The sequence below is a fragment of the Thermobia domestica genome, chromosome 6 (assembly GCF_964235325.1).
Source record: "Thermobia domestica chromosome 6, izTheDome1.hap1.1, whole genome shotgun sequence".
NCBI lineage: Eukaryota > Metazoa > Arthropoda > Insecta > Zygentoma > Lepismatidae > Thermobia > Thermobia domestica.
In genome coordinates, this window is record NC_137459.1 from 247,738,387 (window position 1) to 247,752,403 (window position 14,017).

The 14,017-nt window shown below is 36.9% G+C and overlaps 1 protein-coding gene across 1 annotated transcript in view; it reads right to left on the reverse strand.

Annotated features, from left to right (window-relative positions):
• Nucleotides 1-14,017, reverse strand: part of LOC145688467 (ras and EF-hand domain-containing protein-like) — a 261,492-nt gene that overhangs the window by 19,436 nt on the left and 228,039 nt on the right. The window contains exon 11 of the mRNA XM_081762733.1: nucleotides 132-256. Coding sequence (XP_081618859.1) covers nucleotides 132-256 — 125 coding nt within the window. The remainder of the gene's footprint in view (nucleotides 1-131; nucleotides 257-14,017) is intronic.

Consider the following 14,017-nt stretch of genomic DNA (forward strand, 5'->3'; position numbering starts at 1 on the left):
AGAAATGATTATAGTATTTGCATATTAACTACTTTTGCATAAGAGTTATGGTCACTATTTCTTCTAAATTAAAAAAAAAAAAGTTTTACAGTGTTTAAAATAAAGAATGACAAATACTTTAGAATACTTACATCAATGTTCATTACCCACTGTCGTACGTTCAAGAAGGACCTTTCACTTGTAACGTCGTATAACAGTAACACTCCATCTGCCCTTCTAAAATACGTTTTTGTAATGGATCGAAATCTCTCCTGTCCTATTAAAGTATAAAAGGAAATTTTAAGCTTTCAAAACACATTTGCCCATTAAGAATGAAATCACAAAGAACAAAGCTTTTTAATGTTCTTTTCATTAGCATTCATGGAACCTCCTTGACAAACAAGGAATTTAATTGAATTTGAGTGCAGCTGATTTCATAGCGTATCAGAAGGCTCACTTCCGTAACATTACAGAATGTATACCGATGTGCAATAAATTTTTCTCGTACACTGTAACTGACAATTTTGTTGAAATAATGCGTTTTCCTTTGTATTTGCTGTGTATCAGATTTCTAGCAAAGGAAACATAGGACCTATATTTATGGTATGTTTTTGTTTTAAAGTAGCTACACATAATTGAATTGTAAACAAACAAGCACAACAAAACAGTCAAATTTATGATAACTGGTAAACCTGGAAAGAAGTCGAGAAATTGGGAAATTTACTCCTACTCAAGAAACAACAGCTATATACACAATAAATATGCTAATCCTCAATTGATTATTCTATGGAAACACAAAAATCTGCAGAAAATTATTTCTAATACTCAAGTAGTGAAACAGTGAACATTTTAAATACACAATTTTAAAACATTTGCTTAACAGTGCTTCTACTGTGATATCATTAGTTAGGTGCTAGTATTAAAACAACAGCTGTGAGTAATCAGTTCGAACCCAGTAAGAAGTCAACTACTTTTCAATTTGTGAATATAATTTACTAATATAAAAATAAAATATTTTAGTTTTAAAAACAACTATCAGTTTTGCTACTGAAATTGTGTATAATGTACTTGACATATGATATAAACTAAGTTAGATAAAAGTCAAAGATCAGAACGGATAACAATTTCAAAATCAGCAACAGCGCTTTCCCTAAAAGCCTAAAGGCATTTCCTCGAATCTGTACTCCCTTGCGTAGGCAGTTACCCATTAGATCAAGACTTTGAAAGCAGTTATGTAATTGAGGGTACACAAGAACATACGGCGTATACATATAATATTTATATAGTTTAGTGCATGCTCAATTTAAATTTAGAAGTACTAGAGTATATGAGATGTGACAAAAAGGTGTTTAATTTATGTTTCATAAAGGCAAGCAGTATGTTTTTGTGTAGATGTTTCACACTTCATATGTTTGAACTTGGGTATATATTCTCTTGTTTACTTTTTGATAAATGATTTTTAAACTTTTCGAAGTAAAGAAGAAAAGTTTATGAATAATTCGAAGTATGTGAATGATTTTGCCTTTCTTTGGAAACAGTTTATTTCTGTATATGACAGTGGTGTATACTAATTCAATGAATTGGACTACCACTGACATTGATAATGCGTTAATAATAATAATAATAATAATAATAATAATAATAATAATAATAATAATAATAATAATAATAATAAGAAGAAGAAGAAGAAGAAGAAGAAGAAACCATATGCAGTAATGAAAAAATAAGTGGCTGAATATACTACTGTTGAACTTTTAGTCTTCTTAAGATTAATTGTTTGGTTAAATTGGAGTTTAGCTTTGCTTTCAGGATCTAGACTATATGAGACGTGGACCCACAGCTTAACGTAGATCCGAATTACACATGCCCCACCAGGCATTGAACCCGATCCTACAGCGCCAAAGGTGCGTACCCTAATCATATAACCATGAAGAAGCTTATTCAGAACTAATTCTGAATTAAAGAAATAACACGAGAGACTTTGAGCTTAGATGGTCAATTTCACTCAAGGATTTTCAATGTTTAATATAATTTCCTTGAGTTGAGTTGAGTTGGTTTTGAGTTTAACGTCCCTTTCAGCAGCGAGGCTATATGAGACGGGACCTACTGATGAACGTGGAATCCGAACCACATGAGCTCCCTCCGGAAATCGAACCCGGGCCTCCCACGCCTTCCGTGAGTATCATATTCTTTACTTTTGCCATGACCCTGAAAACAGACTGCAATTATTACCTCAATAAAACTTTCCATAAAAAAAAAAAAAACACATTATGTTGGACATGTTATGGAATCTGTCGCTTATGTAACAGTAAATAAAGTCTGCGTAAACAAAATTTGCAAAACTCATGCTCTTGTAAATATAAGCCTTCGATCTATCATGTTTCGGTCACGTATTACTGTAATTTTGCTGCTGAATAACACAGCTAATGAAATAATTTTGACAGCTTGTAGCTATCGTGAAACCAATTCCGTTAACCACATGAAGATAATGTAAAAGTGGCATCAACACTCACGTTGTTTTTCTTTTACAGTAATAGGTGGGTAAGATGGAATGGTAATGTAATCTGGCTCTCTTGGTAATGTGGTGGAGAACGGCCTATATTGCAAAACTGATCATACATTATGGTCTGCGCATCTACTAACTTAACCAAATTCAAGTCCCAGTCAAGAATCAGAGCCCATTTTAATAGTAGGTCCTGTCATTCATAATATTGGTGTTGCGTAAGGCTCAAAATTTAAATTTTATAATAATGCATACATTTAAAGGACTCAGAAATTGGTCTACCGATTCTCATAATTCAGATTTTCTCGTTGTATGCATGATGGTTAAAAAAAAAATTTATAAAATTTCTACACCCTTTGCCAACAGAAATTCCTCTGGAAGCTTGTACAGATATTTTTAAAACAATTTTGTGATACAAGAAAACTCGATAAACTTGATTCTAGTTCCTGCATTTCAATGAACACTTAAAATTCAATTGCATTGTGAACAACAACAACAAAACCTCACTTTTCAAGTGCAAACACTGAACTGTCACACACTTGTTTCGTTCTTCAGCCTGCAACACTGAAGGAAATATTTTTTTCCGATTTTGTTACTTGACCCTTGTTTCCACCGTCATGGTGGTGATTTTTAAGCTTACAAATAAACTGCATGCAATTACTCAATTCCATAACAAAAATGTTCACCTAAACAAAAATTAATACAATATTTAAATTTTCTTTTTCTTTTTTCTTTTTTTTTAATTTTCGTAGTAGATATAACTCAGTGTGCACCTTCATGAATATTTGAGAAGCATATGAGTCGGTTGGCAACTGGCTAACCTGGCAACCCATTAGAACATTTGTAGGTAAACAAATGTGAATATCGTACAAGTTGTGGTTTCCATTGCTAGCAGCCAGCGCTTTCTACAGTGTGGTTACATCTCTTGTCTAGAGAGCTGCATGTAAAGAGACGCAGAGTACACATAGCGGAGAGCTGCTGTATCTTATTACATATTCACGTTTCCATAAAGTTTTCTGAAACGTGTACCATTAAAAGAAGAAACTAAGCAGTAAAACCATTAATCTAAATTATTTTATATGTATTGCAATATTTTTTTCTCGCAATATTCTAGGGGTACAGCCGATTGTCCACAACGTAGACCACTGGCATACTAATCGTTTGTTTACATTCTTAGCATGTGCTACGAGAGGTGTTAGGCTGGGGTCAACAAGTGGAGAGTTCATAGATGTCTACTAAGGTGATTTCAAAGATTCTTGATAAGGTTGAGGTCAGATGAATTTCACGGCCAATGAAGTACTTCGAACTCTTGATCATTATTTTCCAAGAAGTCTTTGATAACTGTGGCAGGTATCATCATTATGTTGAAAAAATCTGTCGAAATCGTGTAAGACATAAACAATATGTAACGGATGATTATGTAATTCCCGAAATAATGCTGTAAAATCGTAAGGAAGACTACCGCCTATTCGTGTTTGTCCCTTTTAAAGTACTTCTTCCTGGATCTACACAATAATTCCAACCTTGTTCCTATCGCTAGAAGCAGTTCTGGAATGTCTGATGTGGAATGGGCCGAAGTTTCCTCGTCGTGTTATTCTGGATGCTCCGAATGGCATCAAAATCTTTTCAGTTTTAAGGTTGATTTCAGTATAGGGAAAACAAAACTCACATGGAGCTAAGCGGCGTGACAAACATCTTGGCATTTGAAGGCGGCGCTCCAAGTTCTCTTTAAATGCTGCTAGCAAATGAGAGGCCAGCGGTATTGCCACGTTTATTTTTTACACATCCACGTCTATCCCCTGTCACCTGATCGCGCTGTAGATTGTCTGCTTAGCCATAGCCACACCCCTTTACCACTTGGCAACGTCACCCCAGAGCTTGCATTTTATTCGTTTAGCAGAAATGCCAAGATGTTTGTCATAGGCTTTAAATTTCGCGACAAGCGATAGTGTGCAACGGGGATGTTGTTTTAGCCAAGAAGTTGGACACCATTCTTGAAGTGTGACACGGAGCATTGTCATGGTGCAAACGCTACTGTGCAGATGCACCCTTGTCCAACCTTTAACAGCGAATGGAATAGCGAAACCGTTGGAACACAGATACGTATGACACATTGACCACATTGAAATCAATTCGTGATGCACGGTCCTGAACATATCAGAAACACAATCAGGAGCACTTTCACCTGCAATCGGACTTCCCTGGACTTTTGGGCCTCGAAGATCCAGGTGACTTCCATTGTGACGACATTACATTGGTTTTGGGATTGGGCCCGTAAAACCCATGATTTATCCTCTGTGAATATACTGAGCAGGAATGTCAAATCGTTGTCCTCAGTTTCCTCTGTGTAACAATCCTCGGCATATATTTGGTCGATATATGGAAGTCATTTGGTCGATATATTTGGTCTTCGTGCAAAATTTGGTGATAAGAGCCGATGGGCAGTTGACGATTTGATCTCATAAGTGCACTGACTTGGGCAATATTCACGGACGGATAACCAGGACGGACATCATCCTTCACAGACACTCTTCGAGTAGAAAGATGAAAACCACTGAAAATCGTTGCATGATTCATTTACGCATCACAGAACACTACTTGTAACATTTTGTACGTCTCTACAGCTGTCTTACCAAGTTAGAAACAAAGTTTAACACATATTCTCCAGTCCTTTCAATTACCTATTTAACATTTCGAGAAAGATCGTACAATACATCGCACACTATCACGTCTAACTAAACAGTCCCCGAGCTGTGGTGAACGATTTGTTACATGTGCCTGCGGTGAGGGTTCCAAACTACAATTGATACTTTTTGAGGAAAATAGCAACAATCTTGGAATTAGTTTAATCTTGTTCAGATTATTTTATATGTACCAAAAACCAAGAAAGTGCCATTAAAATATTTTTCAGACTATAACGCTGCTACCACCAGCCTGTGTGTTGTATGTAAATGCACGCCCAACACATTACCGTCTATTTACTTGGTGAATACAAATATGGACTCATCGAAGAAGCAATATTTTTTACAATTCAGATAAGGTTCAATTTTGATTCTTGTTAGCAAATTGTAGCTGCTCGTGTCATCGAACTCTCGTGATTATCGCCGCTGTTACGTAGCATCGGCTGCGGACTTCCATATACTGTGTTCTCTGAACTGTTGTGTTTGAAACACGTCTAGAAACTCACTTCTTCATTTTTGTGGTGGAACGATCAACAGTTGCGCAGTAATCAGCCTCCACCAACCTTCAAAAGTCCCATTAACCTCTCCATCAATGTCTCGTGGTGTCCAAGAGATACAAGTTCGATCTTCGAACTAAATGCCTGTAGTTTGTATGTTACGTTAAACTACAGATTCAGGTCTTATAAAGCCTTGGAGATGAAAAGGTGTGTGCAATCCCAAACAAACAAATTAATCCTCCTCTGTCCAACACGGAGCCCCTGTCTCCCTACCTGATGGCTTTGCTCATAAGCGTGAGGTGACTACAGATACAAACTAAGAAAAACTTAAAAGGCTTCGAATTTAGTTCAAATTTTTAGGCAATATAATCTGAAGTTCTATATGTTCTGTTGATGATTAACTGATCAGTATCCACATGGTCAAAATTAACAAGGAAGGAGGTAAGATAAAACTATTTTCATGTCCTATGCAATAGAACTTCCTTGAATAATGGATTCACATTTTAAAATATCCTTGAACAAAATTTTAGTAGTCTCTTTATCTGAAAATCCTAAATTTGATGTGCTTGTTACTTTGTATGGAACAGTATCTGTAGACTCCTTAACTGTTTCATCACAATTAAGAAGAGGCTCGGGAAAACATAATGGTATGTCAGATTTTCTAACTTTTCGAGTAAACTGGGGAAAAAAAAGGTTCAATATTCACATGCAATTCAATGCAATGACACATATCAAAGAAGCTTCCCCTGACATCTACAGGTACATATCTGAAATTAAATAACCTACATATTGCAGTGTGGTCCGATCCCAACCTATGCCACCTAATAACATAATTTCACCAGTAGTGGTGCTTACCATTGTCTTCCCTCGAGCCGCTCATATAATGAAAGTTAACTGTTCAAATCACGTATTTTCTCATCCATAATGTGCAAGACCACTTCAAACAGAGTTTTAATCGCATGAACACAGAAGGTATAACTTTTACATCAAAACTGTACATAAGTAAATTAAAGATAGATTAAAGATATATAAAAATTAAAGACACACTGGTAAGTCATAATTCTTGCAATATTTCCACAAACCAAGCAGTAGGTGCGTATATACGCTGTGATTGACCGCAGGAACAAGGCCAAACTGGCCCAAGAGGTAGTATTGCAAGCATACTATTTAACACGGAGGACGCCATTCCGTCAGTATCTTTAGTCAGTTTTAGTAGCAGTGACGATGAGTACTGAACAACATCTGATACGTGTACTATTACCCTATGAGTAGCCCCAGGGTAATAGATTCTGAAGTCATACGACACACCATTAAAAAAAATAAAAAAAAAATCTACAAGCACACGATGATTGTCAAACCAATTTGGCATGTCACAGTTCACTGTAGTGTGCCACTTCACGAACTCGAGAAAATCATGAGGACTTGTAGCATTGTGCCACCTGAGTTGACCCTAGCTCAGGTCCAGAGGAAAGTGGATGTTGCCGATAATTGCTGCAAAATCCGCGTGATGCGCGTTTCCTAAACAAATTGTCACATGCAATGAAAAATGGGTGTTTTTTCCTAAATCAAAATGTACAATAAATGATTCAGAGAAGGTCAACTTTCAGAACTGGTCATCAATCAGAACAGTTTCGAGTATAAAGTCATGCTCTGTTTGTGTCGAAACTAGGAGAGGGTAATTCAGTTCGAGTTCGTTCTTAACGGTCGTACCATAAATACTGATCTTAATTCCGAATAATTAGAGCGGATGTATGGTGCACTAAGCCAAAGCTATCCTGCATTGGTGAACCGAAAGCGCGCCCTGCTGCAACAGGCAAACCCAAAACCACACTCGATTAAAAATACGCCACAAAAATGCAGGAACTTGATGGCATCAAACTGATGCCCCCCATCACATAGTCCCGACATTGATCGTTTGGATTACTAATTTCGGTCCATGGCACACTTCCTGAAATCACGATGCTTCACAAACCAGCAGAAAGTGGAAACAACAGTGACTGACTTCTTTGTCTCTAAGGATAAAGACATAGTAGTGCAGTAGAATAGTGCCAAAATATTTCATGACTGGCTACAAACGGGATTTGTTTTTTTCAGGATAAAAGTACACTTATAGGAAGTGTGAAAAACACCGGGACACAAGCTGGTAGTGATGTCGCATGGCCACAGTGACGTCACAAACATGGCCGACCATCTGAAGTTTTAAATCATCATAACTCACGAACCATTTATCCTAAGGACTTGGTTCATGAACCGTTGGAACCGAAATTACAAGCTCTATAAATCATTACATCAAAGTCATATTCGTAAAATAATATCTTCATGGAGAAATTTGAATATTTTCATTTTTAGCATCATTTTAGTTAACATTTTTACATTTCAATACACAACGGGCTCACATTGATGGAAACAACCATTACATTTATTATAGCCTGTAAAACAATCTTTCTAACAAGACCAAATAGTTATTTGACTTTGTTACTTCTTGACATATTCAAGTTTTAGAACATACTAGCATATATTACCCGCTTCGCTGGGCTGAAATAAATAATTTAAATGCACACTGATATTACTCATTTCGGATCACTTTAATGCATGTCATCCCTCCTCATCCCCAAGTGTCAGGGCTGAAAATGGACTTAAACAGCATCAGAAGTGTCACTGTTCATTTCGGCGACCGCAAGAACTATAGATTCAACAGTAGTATATGTCATTTTTGACCATTTACCTGGTATATATATATATATATATACATATATATATTTCCCCCACCCCAATGTTGCGGGCCATGGCATCGGAAGTGTCACCGTTCATCTCAGCGACCTCAAAAAATGTGGATTCAGCACTAATATCGGTCATTTTCGATGAATTTTAAATATTTCTTCCTCCCCCTCCCCAAGTTGTGGGTGTGAATTTGGATTTAAATGGGATCGAAAGTACCACTGTTCATCTAAGGGATCCAGAAAACTATAAATTCGACACTGATAGTGGCCATTTTCGATAATATATATATATATATATATATATATATATATATTTCTTCCCCTTCCCCAAGCGGCGGGGCTGATTTTAGATTTAAACCGGATCGGAAATTTCACTGTTCATCTGAATGGTCCCGAAAACAATGGATTAGACACTAATATTGGTCATTTTTGATCATTATTATATATAGAGCTCCCCTCCCCTCCTCCTCGCTGCGACACACGGCATTAGAATTGTCACTTTTAATCTCAGCTGCTCCTAAAGCTATGGATTCGACACAAATATTAGTCATTTTCGATCATTTTAAATGTTTATCCCCCTCCCCTAAGTTGTACTCTCCTCCTCTCCAAGTATCAAGGCTGAACTTGGATTCAAAGCAGCATCAAAAGTGTCACCGTTTCTCTAATCGACCCCGAAAACTATGGATTAAACACTAATATTGGTCATTTTTGATCATTTTGAAATTTCTCTCCCGCCTCCCCCTCCCCTGCGTTGCATCATCAAACTGAATTGCCTAAAGCAATCCCTCCCCCTAAACTCATGTATGTTGAAAATTTGATTGAGATCGGTCGAGTAGTTCAAGAGTGATGAAATCACAAAGGCAGTCACTTTCATTTTATTCTTTTACATATATCTCCCCCTCCACTACGCTGGCTCGTCAAAGTGAGACGACAAAAAACTCCCAAGGCCAGACCCTCATATATGTTGAAAATTTGATCGAGATTGGTTGGGTGGTTCAAAAGTTATTAGGTTTTATTACTTTTTATTTATACGTCCCCCTCCTCTCCCCCTCCCCTAGGATCTACCCTTAAGGTGAAATTGCAAATATGTTTTCAGACACGAACCTCATGTGTCTTGAAAATTTGATTGAGATCGGTCGGATAGTTCAAGTGTTATTAAGTTACAAAAAATGGCACTTTCAGTCTTATATAAATTGATTTTTATATATCTCTTCCCTCCCTCTCCCCTAGGTTGCACCGTGAAAGTGGAATGACGAAAAGATCTTAGTCCCGAACCCTATCTATGTTGAAAGTTTGATCAAGATCGGTGTGGTGGTTCAAGAGTTATTAAGTTTAATTTATTTTTATAGATTTCTCCCCTCCCCTCCCCCTCCCTAAGTTCTACCGTTAAAGTGATATGACAAAAACCACTTCAGGTCCGAACCTCATCTATGTTGGTTTTTGTTTTAAACATCGGTTAGGTGGTTTAAGCGTGATAAAGTCACAAAAACAGTCACTTCTATTTTTACTTTTCTGACATATATCTCCCCCCTCTCCTCCCCTTCATTGCACTGTAAAAGTGAAATGAAGAAAACGTCCTAGGCCCGAACCTTATCTATGTTGAAAGTTTGATCGAGGTCGGTTGGGTGGTTCAAGAGTTATTAACTTTTATTCATTTTGACATATTTACCCTCCTCCCCCCTACCCTAAGATCTACTGTCAAAATGAAATGATAGAAAAACTTCCCAGGTTTGAACTTCATATATGTTGAAAATATGATTGAGATCGATCGGGTGGTTCAAGTGTTATTAATTCACAAACATAGTCACTTTTATTTTTATATTTATTGATTTTTGTATATTTCCCTTTCCCCCCTCTCGACGCTGCTCCGTCAGAGTCAGATGATAAAAATCATCCCAGTCCCAAACCTCACCTACATTGAAAATTTGATCAAGATCGGTTGGGTGGTTCAAGAGTTATTAAGTTTTATTTAATTGTTTCTATGTCCCCGCCCTCCCCGCCCCTAAGTTCTACCGTCAAAGTAAATAGCTAAAAACACTTCCAGTCTAAAACCGCATCTACGTTGAAAATTTGATCGAGATCATGTGTGCGGTTCAAGAGATTAAAAGTCACAAACATAGTCTCTTTCAATTTTATAATATAGATTTGACGTAAAAATAAGGTAAAAGCCCTGAATTTACAGAAATTTCAAATATTTCAAATGTGTATAATGCAGACACTGTTGATCCGACATACTTGATCCATATACCGTTGGATCCGGAATCTCAGGCACTATAAATCATTATACTAGGGCCATATTTGTAAAATAATATCTTCATGAAGAAATTTGAATATTTTTATTTTTTGCACCCATTTTAGTTCACATTTTTGCATATCAACACACAACGGACTCACAAATCAGAATATCTCAGAAATCTTCAATTACACAACTTCAAAAAACTTCAAGGTGATGTTGGAAATGCCATTCGTGATGCTTGTTCTTTTAATTTAATGACTGATGGCATGTGTTTGCCTCGAGTTGCAAATATTCTTCGGGGTCATATGTTTAACAAGTTCTTCAAATTGGACAGTTCCTTTACCAACCAGTTCATTACTGCCACACCAGTGCCAATTGTAGCAGCCAAAGGTCATCTGTCTTGTCAATAACACAGTTGATTCGATTTAGCAGCCTTAAACGTAAACGGTGTCATTTTTCTCAGCATCACCCTATCGAACGAGAAACACCACTTCCTTTGTACGTAAGTCTTATGCTCCATGTCAGAAGTACAAAACATGACATTCTAGATTTGCTTTCTGAACATGGAATTTGTGCCTCCTACGACACAGTGTAGCAGGTTTCTGTAACAGTAACTAATAGTTTGTGTGAAGCTTTTGAAAATTGTGAAGTTGTGTGTCCTCCAAACCTCCTCACTTATGTCTTCAAGACTGCTGCTATAGGCAATGTTGACCACAACCCTTCATCTTCAACACCAACAGATAGTTTCTGCGGTACCAGCATTTCAATTATTCAACATCTTTCCGTGCTACATTCTAACCTACAATCCTAATCCTACAGATTTCCCAGTATTAGTGAAGAAAAGATAAAGAAACGACTTACAGACTCATACACCACAGTTCCTATAGTTCCTACTGTCATATGAGATCTACATACTGTATGTAAACATTTAACCATATTTACCCAACTTCTTCGAGTCTTATAAATGCAGCAACAGACTGGCTTGATTCTGTGTACACAGCAATTACAAGTGGAACCGAATCCTCTGATGAGACGATATTATGGGCAGCCTACCACTCCAAAGGATGTGAACCACAATATGCCAATATTTCAACTCACATTATTACCTTTACTAGAGGAAGCCGTTCATTTTCTAGCGATGGTTCGACATACCATGGATATTGTTCATCAGTGTTTTCATATCTTAAAACTATCCAGACACCAGTTATTACAGATAATCAAGCAGTGTATGCCCTGACGAAACAAGTGCAATGGAAATATCCAAAGAAGTATGTAGAAGACAAAATTTTGGTAATGATGGGAGGGCTTCATATTGAAATGGCTATCATGAGTACGATTGAGACTTGGTTAGAAGGATCGGAATGGGATCAGATATTAGTCAAGGCAGATGTCACTACATCAGGGAGGGCCGAATCTCTCGTGAAAGCCTCTCATGTTAAAAGAACTAGATATATTCATCAAGTGTCATCAGTTATTCTTCGGCAAGAAGTGTATAGTCGTTACAGTGAAGCTTCTAGTGATCAAGATATTGCATTTGATGAATGGCGTAATAAGAGAATAGGCGAATCGTCACAGTTCGTGTTTTGGAATATAACACTAGAACTTGAAAATTTCCTACTTCAGCTTGTGAAAAGTGTACGGCTCGCAAAGTTCAGTCTATTCTTTGACACTCTTCTTCAGGTTTGTCCGTGGTTCTCTGCCTGTGCCCATGTTCACTATACCAGGTGGATTCCGGTATTTATACAGAATCTTCTTGAGTTGCCAACTAGACATCTCCAAATGTACTCCGAGTTTCAGAGAAATGATTTCTAAAGTAAAAAAAGTGGGAGGGCTTTTCCACATATCGCAGTAATCATCTACATGAGCAAAATAAAATGGTAAAAATTGATGGTGGTGCTGTAGATATGTTGGATAAGCCTTCTTCCCTTCTGAAATGAATGGTGACTGTCTCAGTATTATTTATGACTAAGAACAGGAGGCTGGTTTAATTGATAAGATGGGTGCGGATACAGAGCACAGGGAACATACACACGTGTTAGATTTGCTGTACCGAAAACACTTGTCAGGTATACCACAGCAATTTCGTGAGCAAGAAAACCAGTTTGAAGAAGATAGTCTTGTGACAGCTTTTCCAAAGTAATTATATTAACTGAAGCAGAGGTAAATAAGAACAATAAAACGAAAATAAAACTTTCTTGTCCATTTAGCAACATTTTGTTTTACTCATTCTAATTTTTGTATTTATAATTCTTTTCTTGTGAAATTTACCACAAATATACATTTCCCAGTTATACATATAGTATCAGTATTAAAAGTACCCTGCAAAATCATTATCAAATTATGTTCTTACAAGAAGACAGTTATAGATATGCGACAATTATTTTGAACATGAGTGTACATCCATGGACTCCACAAGGGAGGGTATGGCCTCTCCCTAACAAATAAATGAATAGTTTGTATTAAGTTTCCGGGCATAAGCAAATATTTTCTGAATTTAATGCTGGAGTAATGTCTTTATTTTTTTTACGTTTACAACTTCTGTTGTAAAAGTATATATTATGTCCAGGGAGTATTCTGCACATCCACAACACCCCTAATACTCCTCCAAATTTCCTTACACGCACCCCAGGGCGTAAAAGTGTTGTTTTCTTTGAGTTTGTGTAAAATGTATATAATTATTCTGAGTGCACACCCTCTTTTATTTTGAACATCTCACTAACTAGGGAAGTTCGCGGGGTGTTACTCTGAATTCATATCGATATTATGCTCAATACCGAGATGGCATCAAATAAATCAGCCTCAGTGCGACTTCTTTGCATATCCTTTCTCTTATTGTAGCTATATAATAAAGATACAAAACCAGAGGACAACCTTTGCCCTCTCCTGCGAAAAATCCCGTGGATGTGCATTTTTAAAAATCAAGTCAGGAAAACCGAATATATACTAGTGCATACTGAATAGGTGGCTGCTTATGAAGGTTTGTCTTCTAACTCGAATAATCCAATGGAAAATATGTCATCCATCTTCTATAAGTTCCTTAAGGTTTGTGATAGTCTGCAGTCGATAACGATTTCAAGCTGATTATACCTTTCATAAGTAGCTACCTAAGCTGTTCTCACTAGCGTACATTAGGTTTTCCTGACTTGATTCTTTTCAAAAAGATACAGCTGTTTCAAAAAGATTCTTGGAACCAACGAATTCATTTCAATGTGCATTTCGTTATGTCTTACAAATATAAACTTACGGAAACATTGATTTCACCATTGTATTTCTCGTAAAATTCTAACCCAATTTGATATATTAGATGACCCCCCATCCTATTTTAAAAAGTCGAGCAAGATACAAGATGGCCGACTTCAAGATGGCGGCCATGATAAGCATACCCTGAAATAGATGTCTAG